Genomic DNA, 15,507 nt, shown 5'->3' on the forward strand with positions numbered 1-15,507 from the left:
CAACCCCAAGAAGACATATCTGCAAACCACATTGTCCTAGGAGACTTCAACCTCCACCACCCAAGATGGGGGGGAAACACAACCCAGACCCAGCATACTATGGCAGACAAACTTATTGAAACGGTTGCAGAGGCCCATCTACAGCTGGCCCTTGAACCAGGAACAATCACATGGGAAAGACATATGGCCAGCTGCCAAACACTAGACCTGGTCTTTGTTAGCCTCTCCCTCCAGAACCTAATCCAGGAATGCAAAGCCCTCCCAGAGGAAACACACAGCTCTGACCACATCCCTATAAGGACAACCCTCTGTATCAATCTCTATGGGCTACCAAAGCAGGGACAAAGGAAACAATGGAAAGCTGCTAACTGGACCCAGATCCAGAATCTCATTTCCCAGGAAACCAACCAACTCAATCAATTCCCAGTCAACACAAGGGAACACCTGGACACCTTAGCCAAGGGAATACAATCCTCTATCCAGAGGGTAGTAGAAGAGACAGTCCCAACAGCCAGACCATCAAGCTATGCCCAGATGGCCTGGACACAGGAGTGCAGAGATGCCACAAAGCTGGCAAGGAGAATGAGAAGAGAATGGAGGGAAAGCAGGACAGAATGGAGCCATGAACAATACCTTAAGGCCTCCCATACAAGAAGCAAGGTTGTGAGGAGGGAACAGAACCTGGCCTGGAGAAGGCTTATAAGAGAAGTAACAGAGGACCCTAAGAAGATCTGGAAGATGGCCAAATGGGCGAGGGAGGGGCCAAATCAAGGGCACCAGTTGCCACATTTCCCAGACCTTGCTGACCCAGAGCACAATGGAGACACCAACGAGGGGAAAGCAGCAATCCTGGCTAAACACTTCTTCCCAAACCCAAGAGATGCAGACCTGAGTGACATCCAACACACCCAGCTGCCGCCCCAGTTCCAGATGGAAACTGAGGTAAACTCAGAGGAGGTGAAAGGGATCCTCAAGAAACTGCCTAGCAACAAAGCCCCAGGGCCTGACCAGATACCAAACCTACTGCTCAAGGAATGCAGAGACCAACTTGCCCCAATTCTGGCCAAGCTCTTCACTGCATGCCTGAGGATAGCATACCACCCTAAGCCATTCAAGCACTCCACTACAGTGGTGCTCAGGAAGCCACAGAAGCCAGACTACACGAAGCCAGGAGCATACAGACCAATTGCCCTACTCAACACAATAGCAAAGGTCCTGGAGGCGGTAGTTGCAAGGAGGATATCCAAGGAAACTGAAGAAAGAAAGCTCCTCCCAGAAGAACAGATGGGTGCAAGGCCAGGCCGGTCTACAACCTCAGCACTGGACCTCATCACAGAACAAGTTAGGACTATCTGGAAAGCCAAGCCAGGAGCGGTTGCATCAATGCTCTGCCTAGACATTTCTGGTGCATTTGACAAAGTCTCCCACCAGAGGCTGCTCCACAACATCAGAATGAAGGGTTTCCCAGACCACATAGTTAGCTTTGTCCAATCCTTCCTTCAAGACAGGACCACCTGCCTCAGGTTGGGAGAGTTTATGGACCAACCAAGGCCTCAGAACACAGGGATTCCCCAAGGCTCCACCCTGTCCCCAATTCTCTTCCTCTTCTTTGCATCAACCCTGCTCCCAACACTACACGAAGGGAACACCTCAGCAATGGGTTTTGTGGATGACTCCAACATCCTGACATACAGCATATCAACAGAGGAGAACTGCAGGCAACTGGAGAAAGCCCACCAAAAGTGTGAGCAATGGGCAAAAAAACATGGTGCAGAATTTGCACCACAGAAATACCAACTCATCCACTTCACCAGGAGCAGGAAGCACAACCTCAAGGCCACAGTCCAGATCCAAGGATTTGATGGGGAACCACTGCCCTCACTCAGGCTCCTTGGGGTATGGGTAGACACCAAACTCAAGTGGGGCCCACACATCAAGAAAGCAGCAGAGAAGGGGGCCAACCAGATGCAATCACTCCAGAGAATGTGCAAATCCACATGGGGAGCATCCTTCCAGAGAGCAAGGCACCTGTACACAGCAGTTGTCAGACCAGCCATTACATTTGGCTGCCAAGTCTGGTCCAACCCAGAAGGCACACAAGGCTACTGCAGAAACCTCACCAAACCCATTGAGAAGATCCAGAGAGAGGCAATGAAGAACATCACAGGAGCATACAGGTCAGTTGCAACAGCAGTCCTGGAAAAGGAAGCAAACATTGCTCCCCTTCACCTGTACACCCAGGACCTGGCCAGACAGGCAGCCAAGAAACAGGACAACCAGCCTGCATACCAATACATCAAAAACAGGTGCAGGGAGATCAGAAGACAGGCACAAGCAGGGAGGAGAACAAGGCACCCTGCTGCACCAACCCAAACCAGACAGGAGGAAATCCTCCAACTAGTACAGGGCCAAGAGACCACAATGCAGACACACCTGGGCCACAAGGCATGGTGGGCAAAACACCAGTGGAACAGGAAGTGGGAGAGAGAAAAGGAAGGGAGGAGAACCAGAGCAGGAGGAGAACAGCCACCTGCATGGACAACCACCACCTCCTCCACTGTAGGACTAGCTCTGCATAAAGGGCTCACCAGACCAGAGAGCACAATGGTCACACTCCTCAGAACAGGGCACATTGGGATGAGGCAATACCTCGCGAAGAGGAGAGTCCCAGGTTACACACCAGACTGTGACTGCGGGCAGGGACATGAAACACCAAAGCATGTATGCATGTTCTGCCCAAGATGGGCTGAGAGGAGACACCTCCTGTTCCAAGCAGGGGGATCTACAAACTGGAAGGATCTGGCAAACACAAAGAGGGGACTGCATGCAACAGCTAAGTGGCTTATCCAGGAAGGGGTCCTAGAACAGTTCTCGCTGGTAGGGAAAGAGGACTAGGAGGAAAGGAGGAGAGAAGAAGGGAGAGATAGGACCTGGTGAGAGGAGGACTCGCTAGACACCTAGTATTGTCCGAAGGAAAAACAGAGGCAAAGGAAGCGGCTACGCAGGCTGCAAAGTAAAGGGAAGGCGAGGGTTTTTCGAAGGCTTTTCCCTCGGTCGAAATCTATAGAGCGTGCTGCTTACTCTAGTAGTTAAGAGGTAGACCGGCGTATAAGAATTATCTATCTATCTATCTATATTTTATACTTTTAGATATTTTAATAATAGATAGATAGATAATTCTTATACGCCGGTCTACCTCTTAACTACTAGAGTAAGCAGCACGCTCTATAGATTTCGACCGAGGGAAAAGCCTTCGAAAAACCCTCGCCTTCCCTTTACTTTGCAGCCTGCGTAGCCGCTTCCTTTGCCTCTGTTTTTCCTTCGGACAATACTAGGTGTCTAGCGAGTCCTCCTCTCACCAGGTCCTATCTCTCCCTTCTTCTCTCCTCCTTTCCTCCTAGTCCTCTTTCCCTACCAGCGAGAACTGTTCTAGGACCCCTTCCTGGATAAGCCACTTAGCTGTTGCATGCAGTCCCCTCTTTGTGTTTGCCAGATCCTTCCAGTTTGTAGATCCCCCTGCTTGGAACAGGAGGTGTCTCCTCTCAGCCCATCTTGGGCAGAACATGCATACATGCTTTGGTGTTTCATGTCCCTGCCCGCAGTCACAGTCTGGTGTGTAACCTGGGACTCTCCTCTTCGCGAGGTATTGCCTCATCCCAATGTGCCCTGTTCTGAGGAGTGTGACCATTGTGCTCTCTGGTCTGGTGAGCCCTTTATGCAGAGCTAGTCCTACAGTGGAGGAGGTGGTGGTTGTCCATGCAGGTGGCTGTTCTCCTCCTGCTCTGGTTCTCCTCCCTTCCTTTTCTCTCTCCCACTTCCTGTTCCACTGGTGTTTTGCCCACCATGCCTTGTGGCCCAGGTGTGTCTGCATTGTGGTCTCTTGGCCCTGTACTAGTTGGAGGATTTCCTCCTGTCTGGTTTGGGTTGGTGCAGCAGGGTGCCTTGTTCTCCTCCCTGCTTGTGCCTGTCTTCTGATCTCCCTGCACCTGTTTTTGATGTATTGGTATGCAGGCTGGTTGTCCTGTTTCTTGGCTGCCTGTCTGGCCAGGTCCTGGGTGTACAGGTGAAGGGGAGCAATGTTTGCTTCCTTTTCCAGGACTGCTGTTGCAACTGACCTGTATGCTCCTGTGATGTTCTTCATTGCCTCTCTCTGGATCTTCTCAATGGGTTTGGTGAGGTTTCTGCAGTAGCCTTGTGTGCCTTCTGGGTTGGACCAGACTTGGCAGCCAAATGTAATGGCTGGTCTGACAACTGCTGTGTACAGGTGCCTTGCTCTCTGGAAGGATGCTCCCCATGTGGATTTGCACATTCTCTGGAGTGATTGCATCTGGTTGGCCCCCTTCTCTGCTGCTTTCTTGATGTGTGGGCCCCACTTGAGTTTGGTGTCTACCCATACCCCAAGGAGCCTGAGTGAGGGCAGTGGTTCCCCATCAAATCCTTGGATCTGGACTGTGGCCTTGAGGTTGTGCTTCCTGCTCCTGGTGAAGTGGATGAGTTGGTATTTCTGTGGTGCAAATTCTGCACCATGTTTTTTTGCCCATTGCTCACACTTTTGGTGGGCTTTCTCCAGTTGCCTGCAGTTCTCCTCTGTTGATATGCTGTATGTCAGGATGTTGGAGTCATCCACAAAACCCATTGCTGAGGTGTTCCCTTCGTGTAGTGTTGGGAGCAGGGTTGATGCAAAGAAGAGGAAGAGAATTGGGGACAGGGTGGAGCCTTGGGGAATCCCTGTGTTCTGAGGCCTTGGTTGGTCCATAAACTCTCCCAACCTGAGGCAGGTGGTCCTGTCTTGAAGGAAGGATTGGACAAAGCTAACTATGTGGTCTGGGAAACCCTTCATTCTGATGTTGTGGAGCAGCCTCTGGTGGGAGACTTTGTCAAATGCACCAGAAATGTCTAGGCAGAGCATTGATGCAACCGCTCCTGGCTTGGCTTTCCAGATAGTCCTAACTTGTTCTGTGATGAGGTCCAGTGCTGAGGTTGTAGACCGGCCTGGCCTTGCACCCATCTGTTCTTCTGGGAGGAGCTTTCTTTCTTCAGTTTCCTTGGATATCCTCCTTGCAACTACCGCCTCCAGGACCTTTGCTATTGTGTTGAGTAGGGCAATTGGTCTGTATGCTCCTGGCTTCGTGTAGTCTGGCTTCTGTGGCTTCCTGAGCACCACTGTAGTGGAGTGCTTGAATGGCTTAGGGTGGTATGCTATCCTCAGGCATGCAGTGAAGAGCTTGGCCAGAATTGGGGCAAGTTGGTCTCTGCATTCCTTGAGCAGTAGGTTTGGTATCTGGTCAGGCCCTGGGGCTTTGTTGCTAGGCAGTTTCTTGAGGATCCCTTTCACCTCCTCTGAGTTTACCTCAGTTTCCATCTGGAACTGGGGCGGCAGCTGGGTGTGTTGGATGTCACTCAGGTCTGCATCTCTTGGGTTTGGGAAGAAGTGTTTAGCCAGGATTGCTGCTTTCCCCTCGTTGGTGTCTCCATTGTGCTCTGGGTCAGCAAGGTCTGGGAAATGTGGCAACTGGTGCCCTTGATTTGGCCCCTCCCTCGCCCATTTGGCCATCTTCCAGATCTTCTTAGGGTCCTCTGTTACTTCTCTTATAAGCCTTCTCCAGGCCAGGTTCTGTTCCCTCCTCACAACCTTGCTTCTTGTATGGGAGGCCTTAAGGTATTGTTCATGGCTCCATTCTGTCCTGCTTTCCCTCCATTCTCTTCTCATTCTCCTTGCCAGCTTTGTGGCATCTCTGCACTCCTGTGTCCAGGCCATCTGGGCATAGCTTGATGGTCTGGCTGTTGGGACTGTCTCTTCTACTACCCTCTGGATAGAGGATTGTATTCCCTTGGCTAAGGTGTCCAGGTGTTCCCTTGTGTTGACTGGGAATTGATTGAGTTGGTTGGTTTCCTGGGAAATGAGATTCTGGATCTGGGTCCAGTTAGCAGCTTTCCATTGTTTCCTTTGTCCCTGCTTTGGTAGCCCATAGAGATTGATACAGAGGGTTGTCCTTATAGGGATGTGGTCAGAGCTGTGTGTTTCCTCTGGGAGGGCTTTGCATTCCTGGATTAGGTTCTGGAGGGAGAGGCTAACAAAGACCAGGTCTAGTGTTTGGCAGCTGGCCATATGTCTTTCCCATGTGATTGTTCCTGGTTCAAGGGCCAGCTGTAGATGGGCCTCTGCAACCGTTTCAATAAGTTTGTCTGCCATAGTATGCTGGGTCTGGGTTGTGTTTCCCCCCCATCTTGGGTGGTGGAGGTTGAAGTCTCCTAGGACAATGTGGTTTGCAGATATGTCTTCTTGGGGTTGCGTAAGTGCCTCTTGGAGTGCAGGTAAAGTCCCATCTTGCCTGTGGCTTGTTGGTCCTGATGGATTGTAGCAGTTGTGGATAGAGATGGGTCCTGTAGGTGTCTGGAGTTGGATGGTAACCAGGTCTCCTGTATTATGGAATAGTGGCTTCCAGTTAGAAGTTCCGATCTTGTCCGACACCAGCATTGCAACCCTTGGGTTTTGCTGGGGTGGGAGGACTGTGTGGTATCCCTTCTTGGCCTTAGTCTTGCCATTTGTTATGTTGAGCCATGGCTCTTGTAGTGCAATAACTGTAGCTTCTCTTGCTGCTTGGCTGTCTAGCAGTAGGGTTTGGGTGGTGCTTGACCTGTTGACATTGTGTTGGTAGATTGTCATAGTTTGGTTACTCATGGGATACTTGGGAGAGGAGCTCAATTGGGTCGATGTCCATGTCTTCCTGGGGGGTGCTTGTTTCCCCTTGGGTGTCCTCTTTCTCCTGTGTAGGAGGGAAGTGGAGCTTGCTTGCTTGCCTCCTGCCTGCCATTGCTGTTGCTGTGGTGCCTAGGGGCCTGCCTTTGTACCTAACATCCCTCTGTGGAGGCTCAGCTGGTGGGGCTTTCCTCTTGAGGGCTGTGGGTTCTGTAGCATTGCCTCCTTGTGTTGGGCCTGAGGCTGCCTCCCATTGCTTTTTGAACCACTCTGAGAATGCTCTTGCTTTGGTCTTTGCAGCAGCTTTGTAGCTGCATTGGAGGGAGTATGCCTTGTGGTCTCCCCTGCAGTTGCAACATTTGACTTTCTTCTCCTTGCAGCTGTCTGTCCTGTGCTTCCCTGCACATTTTCCACATATATCTTCTGTAGCCCTACAGTGGGTGGTAATGTGCCCAAAACTGTTGCACTTGAGGCATTGTACTATCCTCTGCTGTGGGTGGTATGGTTCTACTACACACCACATTGATCCAATAGTTATGCCCCTCTTGCACATCTCTCTTGCAGTCTGCTTGTCCTGCACTGCCATCACGACTGATGAGAAGTTGGTCTCTTCCCTTGCCCTCTGGTTCTTGAGCCAGAAGGCTTTCTTGATCTTGAGCCCATCTGGGAACCAGGTCAGATTGTCCTGGTCCAGTTGTACCCCGCTGTTCGCATCCTCAGGCTTCCAGGAAGTCCTGATGCTGTGTACAATTACCTGTGTGACAGGTGATTCTACCTGGGCTCCTGGGTATGCAGCCCTAAGCCATGATTGGTCCTTTTCCAACCGGCTTTTCTCTCCTTCTCTGTGGAGGATAACTTTAAGGTCTCCACTTGGGAGTTTTTGCACAGCCTTAAATTGCTGGACTCCAAGTTTCCTTCTGAGCTCGTCATGGCTCATCTTCCTTGCTGCTTCTCTTTCTTCCTGGTTTCCCATCTTCACTGAGATGGTCATGGATGCCTGAGGCTGAGGCCTTGGCATTGTGTGTCCAATTTGGGCTGTCTGGGCCCATGTTTTGGGGGTAGTAGCAGTGGGTGTTGGGCGGCTCTGGAGGGTTTCCTGGATCGCTTGAAGAGTCTGGGACTCTTCCTGGCGGAGGGCGTGGTGGAGGAGGGCCTGTTGGGCCTGTTGGAGGAGGAGGAGAGTTGGGGAGGGAGAAAGGGTCGACTGGGTGTCGAGGTGGCTCTGGATCTGTTCAGTAAGTGTTTTCAGGTTCTTTCTGATTATGGTCTGTGTCTGTGTAGCGTTAGTGGTTTGTCTCTGGCCTGGTGGGCCAGAGATAGGTGGTTGCTGGCGGGTTTGGGCCGCCTGGGAGTTGGAGACGCAACCTCCTCCTCCCGGGCTCCCTCCTCCGCTCGCGGCGTCGCGGTATCGGTCGGGGGGTGTTGTCGCGTGTTGGGAGGCCTCGAGGCCTCCCGCCGTCGTCGTCGTCGCCTGCTGGGGCGCGGTCATGGTTCTTGATATTTTAATAATAATATCTAAACGACCTATATATAAATACGCGTTAGAATAAAGCTGCGTAGTATACATACCAAATTAGTATAGTGAAGCTGCGCTATATAGGAGATTTTGGCGTGTCTAACCATCAGACCACCGTGTGAACGGCCGCTGCTTGTCAGCTCATTGGGCCGTTAAGCGAGGTGGACTGTGCACTGAGACTAGTACATTCAGGCCACTGTCGGTGCCTCAGGCCTGGGGGCTGCAACGTCTTCCAACTCCACTGTGCTTCCTCCTTACTGCTTCCATCATTCATGAAATGCGTGCGCCATTGATGCTTCTGTGACCATCCTCTCACACGCTTTCTTCTCGTCTTACTGGGACTCCAGCAACTGAACCTTCTGCAGAGTGTTCGACTGGCCCTACTATGTCATCAATTGCGAGTGCAGGCGAAGCAAAATCGAGCTGCCGAAAATGCTTATACAATGTCGGGCATCATTGGCAGGCTGTGCTCGCTAGCCGGTATCTTCAACCCGTCGCAAAGGCTCAGATGTTCATCGTCCGAAGGGATGATGTGGAGCTTGACAACTTGCAGTTCTGCTTCTGGCAAGACTTAGCAGAGTAAAGGCCGACTCGCGCCCGCCGCCAACATGTGTCTGTGGTTAGGAGACCAAGGTGCTCTGTGGGTACCTTTGTCTCCCATCTCAGCTGGCATTTATCGAAGCTGGCTCTCGGGAATGGACCTGAGTGGTGGCTGGTGTTCACAAAGCATTTTGGATTGCTGGTGAACATGCCTTGTCAGCCTTCCGAATGGTACCACCGAATATGCGCTCGAAGCAGCTTTCGGTCAACAGATTGCTTTGTCCCGACCAAGATCTGCTTTGACCAAGTATTCGGTGGCGCCATTCGGAGTGCTGGCAAAGGTATGTTCAACAACGATCCAACAAGCCTTGCCACGATACACTCGAATGCACCCAGAGACTTAGTCTGTCGTTCCCTCGCAATGCACATGCCCGGAAAATATTTGGATCGCATGCCGCTGTCTGTTGGAGAGTGATCAATCGTTACAAGTCGCTGCAAAGATCAGCGAAAGCTGAAGCTCCAGCTAGAAAGTGCTGTGCTCATCCGCCATTGATATTCTTGTTCCAATAGCATTGGGTTGCTGAAAAGGAGAACAAGCATTTGTCCGACAAGGATAGCCCATCGAGAGTCTCATCAAGGGCCATTTGAGTTCGGCAGAATCCCCAAGCTCGTTCCAAATTTGAATCAGACGATGGCATGGCAACCCTGGAGCATCACAATTGCAACGGCAACGAGTCCCCTCCCAACATTTGGCCATCCATAAGCGGCCAAGATGTCAGCACTCCAGTGGTTACACCAAGGAATCGCACACATCTCATCGAAGGTCGAGCCGTTCTGTGTTGTTCATACTTCCGCGGCTCCGGCATTTGGCGCTCTCGCGCCAATGATCATATATGATCTTGATGAATGACCTGATCTCAAGCGCAGCACAGATCTAGATCACTCTCCAAAATGCAGCTTGTGTCCGCCATCTCGGTGGTCTCGTTGGCCATTGGCTTCGTCCTCGCTCACACTGGACATGATCTTACCAACGAGCTGAAAGAGCGCAAACGTTGGCTGGATACAAAGCCAAGGAGCGTCAAGTCCTGCAGCAACGATCTTGAGCGTCGCGGTCTCCTTTCACATGCGATTGACAGACGAAGAGACCTCTTCCAGCGTAATGCTCAGGATTCGCTTGTTGGAGTTCAGTTCGCCAAAAACTTTGCCTTTCCCCCAAACCCGACTGATGAACGACTCCTCTTCACCGACAATTCCAGCTGCGTTCTCACTCCGGAAGTTCAGGGCTTAGGCCACTTCATCGCTGGCGAGCAAATACGATCGGACATCAGCGAAGGTCAACCCGGTGTGCCTCTTACACTGGAGATCCAGATCGTGGACGTTCGCAACTGTCAACCCATTCCGGGAGTATTCGTTGAGGTTTACCAGTGCAATGCCACGGGTGTCTACTCCGGTGTCCAGGCGGAAGGCAATGGCAATGCGAACGATGCATCGAATCTTTATGCCACGCATGGACGAGGCATACAGCAGACCGACAATGAAGGGTATGTCTTTGGGTCCATCATGGACACACACTAGCTCTTCTCTGACCCGTAGTAGCGTCGTAACATTCAAAGGCATATTCCCGGGCCACTATTACGGCGTCGCACCCCACATCCACATTCTCACGCACAGCTCAGCACAGCCCGTGGCACCGAGTGGAGAGGGGCGAAATTACGTGCAGGCGACACACAATGGACGCATCTTCTTCGAGCAGGATTTGATAAACCAGGTGGAGGGAACATACCCGTACAATACGAATCAGCAACCATTGACGCTGAACAGTCAGGATGTGGTGTTGAATCAGGAAGCACAAGTGACCGATCCTTATGCAAGATATGTTTGGTTGGGACAAAGACCAGAGGACGGTGTGCTGGCATGGATAAGCGTCGGTATAGATCCGACTGTGATCCATCCAATGGAGTATGTTGGAAATGGAGCAGGTGGAAATGGAGGAGCATTGCCATGATACATGATTAGATGTGTTCATACAGCTGGGCTACCTATATTGCTACAACCTCATGGCGTGAAACTATCAAATTCATCCGTAGGACCCGTTCCGGCTTTGATACCTCCGCCTGGTGAATAAATCGTACCGCCAATGGCTGCAACTCCCCATCCGTGCTTCGGTACTGGCATGTCCGCCAGTCTAATCCATTGATTCGTCAAGGTGTTATAGGCCTCGACTTGCGGAAAGACTTGCGACTGAGTCTGCTGGTCGCCTTCTCCACCCAAGCAGTAAATGATCTCTCCGACCGCTGCACAAGCCAATCCGCCACGAGCTGTTGGCATTGGAGCCATCTCTCTCCACCCAGACATTGGATTGTTCAGATCGAGTGCGTAGACGTTATTTTGTATTTTCTCTTGTCCGTTCGTTCGTCCTCCAAGTACGTAGAATGTTGAACCAACGACAGCACCAGCTACATGCTGGCGAGGTTGCGGCAGAGGAGGAAGATTGATGTTCCACGAGTCACTTGATGTATCGTATGCTGTGACTGTAGCCACAACGTCTTGGTTACCCGACTCCAGATCGAGGATCGTCATGCCACCAGCGAGGTAGATCGTGCTGCCGTAGACTCCTACCGCGCAAGCTCCGCGCTGTGTACCTTGCGGCATTGGAGTTCGTTGCTGCCAGGCGTTGGCGGAAGGAGAATATGCCAAAGAGATGCCTTGAGCGAGCCACTGGAGTCCCTCAGACAGACCGCCAAGAATGTATATGGTCTCACCGACAGCTGCAGCGTTGACATGGTTCAGTGGTGTCCCAAAAGGTGCTGCTGGGTGCCAGTTGTTGTCCCTGAGGCTGTAATATTCGACTGTGTCAACGGTTCGGGGAGGGTCGATCATTGTTCCTCCAAGCACCCATACTGCATCCGCTGTTGCAACGACAGCATGCTCTTGACGTGGACCACCAGCAATCGAAGGAAGTGTTCTCCAACTTCCACCACCAGTTTGACTTTGCGGTATAGCAGTGGAATAGACAAATGTCCCGAAGATGAGCAAGTAAATAAGACCGACCATGATTCTAATCGTTGTGACTTCAATGACACGATTGATCGACTAATCAGAAGTCTTGAACGATGCGATCTCCCCTTATGTTAACGCTTTCAGCAATGTCAGGCGGGAAGGTTCAGAAAGATCGAGGGCACACTCTGGCCCTGAACGCCATGTTGGACCATGGATGCTTTGAACGCATGTATCCATGAGTGAGGTCCATTCTTGGTAACTGGAAGGCTGACAGTGTTCTGGGCCAGGATGGCATCTGTTCCGCTGGAGTGCCATAAAAGCTTGGAGCTATCCTTTGATCTGTGGAAGCGTAAAGTAATGAGTTCTGCCGTTATTAAACAAGGGAACCAGGGCATCATCAAGGATTGTGAAGCTTTCCAACCGCGATGCCAAGCAAGCAGTCCGTGTTGTTGGACATGCTTTCCATGACTGACAGAAATTCTAAGCAGGAGTTTCGGCAATTCGACACGTTCTCGAAGAGATCGCTGCTGCTCTCAAATTCCAAAACAGGTGCCCGCTACTCTTTTTGCTTCGAACGAACAACCGCTTGGAATTCTCCAGTTCAACTCAGCGAAGAATCGTGGCTCCGAACCTCATCTAAACAGGCCATGCTGTATGGTTATGACTTTCATCAGTGGCCTGCATAATCTCATCGATCATTTCTTTGGCTTTCGAATGGGACATCCTGCGGGACACTGACCGTTGCGACGTTCGAGCTGCTGCCACTTCTTTGGCACGATCTAAACTCCCCAACGCAATCACACCTCAGTCGGCGCTCATCGCAAATGGTCGAAGTCTGTCCATTGCGCATCCACATTTCGAAGCCCCATGATAGCCAAGCGAGCGGAATCCTTCTGGCGCAAAACCCTACAATCCTTCAGCTCCACGCAGATTTGTCATCGTGTGTAACAACCACATCGACATATAAATGAATAGGATTCTTGCTCCCAAGTTTTCGTCAATTCGCATAGCATCATCGTCAAAATGTCCGACCTCCAATTCCCCGACCTAAATGGTTTTAGTCTCCACGTCACAGTCCACATCGCACCAGAAAATCTCGAAGCCTTCTATGCTGCAATGACGCCAGTCTTCGATGTCGTAGCAGCAGAACCCGAGTGTCTATTCTTCGAGCTCTATCAAGATCCAACCAGTCCAGGTACAATTTCTTGGGTTGAAAATTGGGATGCCACGACGCAATGGTTTAAAGACGTGAGTGCCATCTCTGGGGTAGTGAGGGAGACGGCAGAAGATTCTAATGCATTGTTGTCAATGTAGGTCCAAATGCAGAAGGATTATTATAAGCCGTATTTTGAGGCCACGATGCCGATGTACATCAAAGATCGCGAATTCCGAATTTTGAAGCGGTTGGGGCCGCGATATATTGTGCAGAAAGAGGCAAATCTCAAATAAGTCAGTCCAGAGCAACACACGATCATCCGGTCTTGGTTGGTCGGCCGTGGAGAGCTCCTGGGATGCGAACTGAGTTTGAAAGGACGTTTGGCGAGAGGGAAGCTCGATGGCTAGATAGCGCAAAAGATTAGCTTCGATCGAGAATTGTGTATTTCCTAATCCTCTCTATCAGTGCGTCCACTTTTTGGATGGTGGCTAGAGATCGGTGCTGGGAGCCTTTAGAATTTTGCCAGAGCGATCTTGACCTCAGCTGCAGGCTCTGTGCTCAGAAGTTCCCGCAGCTTATCGCATAGCACGCGACGTTGCTTCCGATACTTCTGCTTCGCCGAGTCTCTCTCGTTGGAGTCCTCAGCCAACAGCGGATCCAAAGCCTTCGATAGAAAATCCAAACGACAAGTACTCAGCCAAGCCACAGTCTTCGCCTCCAAGGACCAACGCATCGCATTCAAATTATCTTGATATGATATGACGAGCATGTCGATCGGAGTGCTAGGCTGAAGTATCGGGTGACAAAGCTCGTTCTTGACTTGTTCATCGTTGTAAGTACTTTCCACGTGAGCGATAAATGCTGCCGAGAAGACCTGTTGACAGTAACGAACAGGCTGGAGCGTGATCCTGGAAGAATCGAAAACGGCGACGGGTGGACGAACTCCAGCTCCATCTGCGGTACAGTCGATGAAGACTGTATCTTGACCAGGAGCATAGCTCCCATGTTCCAAAGTGACTTTATCAACCTCAATCGAGAGCACACGTCCCGAACGCACAATATTTTTGATGCGACGAAGCTCCTCAAGCTCAGCTCTAGAAATCGTCGCGCATCGAAACATGGTTGGCCAAACTTCCTCATCCAAGCGTAGAAACTGTCCACTAGCCTCATACCGGTCGAACATGTCATCAGTAGAGGTCGCGAGCATTGTGGCTTGGACTCGAATCTTTGCGGCTTCGGCATCATACTTGCCAAAAAATGCTCGATTGAGGAGCCATGAGTCGCGAGGCATGATCCAAGTAATTCGACTCGGGACAACACCGTTCGTCAAGAGCCAAAGGCAGGTATCCATTCCTGTTTTGCCAGCTCCAACAACGGTGTAGTTCGCGAATGGGCGGGACAGCCCCACCATATCGTTTGGAGTCACTACTGTAATCCCTTCCACAGCGTAACAGGGAGGAGGGCGCATAGATGATACTTCGACTTTCAGATATGTTGCATCCACTAGCCTGGTCCCCTCAGCGACCTCGAATTCCTCGCCAGTGAGAATGGAATGGATGGTCATGTCGCCATCCCAAATACACCTTGGAAAGTAGCGCACTCTGCCGGATGGTAAGAACGTTTCGTAGAGGACTTGGACATAGTATGCGTTGATCTCATCGCCGGACGCAAGCTCGTAGTGCCCTTTGTTGAGACCTATTCGATCAATCTTGTCCGTTCCTAAATGCTTGGAACTAACGCCGTAAAAACTTGAAGGCTGGTGTAGGCGGACGGAGGGATAGGCGATTGTCCAGTGCCCTCCTGGTCGAGAATATCTTTGGGACAGAAACACCTGTCAGCAGAGAAGGCTCGAAACAGTCTAGCTAGGGTTTATCAGTCAAGTACCGATCTACTAGAGCTATGGTAGCGTCTGGATGGGAGGCCAGAATGGTATCAACGAAAGCCATGCCCATCGCCCCCGTACCAGCGACGAGGTAGTCGACATCAATCATTTTTGGTGAGGCCATGCCGAAGTTTCTTTGTGAGCTGGTGATCTGCTAGGAAACGACGATAACTTGCGAATGTTTCCATTGATTCTGCCGACGGAGACGCTGGCATCGCTTCTGGGCCTCTCTGAAATTTGTCGAAATGGGCGGTCAGCGCTTCGGACGACCTCGGTATGAGGTGAGGAGGCTATTGAGATCCATGATGGCTTCCATGTGACACTTCCTGTTCTTCCGGCAGCGATTGACAGCTCCAGGCCCCATGTCTGTCGGCGATGGTCGTCATGAATTCCGTTGTCGTAAGCCTCGCCGCGTCAGCGCTGACACAGACATGGCAACCCAACATAACTAGACCGCGTAGCTGAGAAGCATTCCATAGACGTTCACCTCAGGTGTGCATCTATACCAGTAGCCTTCTGCATGAAGAAGTCAATTTGGGCAGTTCAAGTGGTGCTTTTGTCGTACCTCGAACAATCACGCCATCCAGAGCTGGCTTCTCGCCATGACCATAGCCAATTGTGGCTGGACGGTAGTTGCATGATTTGCGGGCCAGCACAAAGCTACCAGTAGCCACATCCTGCAGGAGCATAAGTATATCTCTTCTCCAGAGACC

General features: G+C 51.2%; 4 protein-coding genes across 4 annotated transcripts; 2 read left to right on the forward strand and 2 right to left on the reverse strand.

Annotated features, from left to right (window-relative positions):
* Positions 1-9,707: 9,707 nt before the first annotated feature.
* Positions 9,708-10,761, forward strand: CKM354_001073700 (uncharacterized protein; the record flags this gene model as incomplete). Its single annotated transcript, XM_044806204.1, has 2 exons — positions 9,708-10,297; positions 10,350-10,761. 2 exons carry the CDS (start codon positions 9,708-9,710, stop codon positions 10,759-10,761), a joined length of 1,002 nt encoding a protein of 333 aa, XP_044662139.1.
* Positions 10,762-10,811: 50 nt separating this feature from the next.
* CKM354_001073800 (uncharacterized protein) lies at positions 10,812-11,810 on the reverse strand (the record flags this gene model as incomplete). The annotated part of the gene is made up of 1 exon (XM_044806205.1): positions 10,812-11,810. One exon carries the CDS (start codon positions 11,808-11,810, stop codon positions 10,812-10,814), a length of 999 nt encoding a protein of 332 aa, XP_044662140.1.
* Positions 11,811-12,779: 969 nt separating this feature from the next.
* On the forward strand, positions 12,780-13,205 carry CKM354_001073900 (uncharacterized protein; the record flags this gene model as incomplete). Its single annotated transcript, XM_044806206.1, has 2 exons — positions 12,780-13,004; positions 13,071-13,205. 2 exons carry the CDS (start codon positions 12,780-12,782, stop codon positions 13,203-13,205), a joined length of 360 nt encoding a protein of 119 aa, XP_044662141.1.
* A 218-nt stretch (positions 13,206-13,423) lies between these two features.
* Positions 13,424-14,918, reverse strand: CKM354_001074000 (uncharacterized protein; the record flags this gene model as incomplete). Its single annotated transcript, XM_044806207.1, has 2 exons — positions 13,424-14,726; positions 14,797-14,918. 2 exons carry the CDS (start codon positions 14,916-14,918, stop codon positions 13,424-13,426), a joined length of 1,425 nt encoding a protein of 474 aa, XP_044662142.1.
* Positions 14,919-15,507: the final 589 nt, after the last annotated feature.

The sequence above is a fragment of the Cercospora kikuchii genome (genome assembly GCF_019650295.1).
Source record: "Cercospora kikuchii DNA, contig_00007, whole genome shotgun sequence".
Classification (NCBI taxonomy): Eukaryota; Fungi; Ascomycota; class Dothideomycetes; order Mycosphaerellales; family Mycosphaerellaceae; genus Cercospora; species Cercospora kikuchii.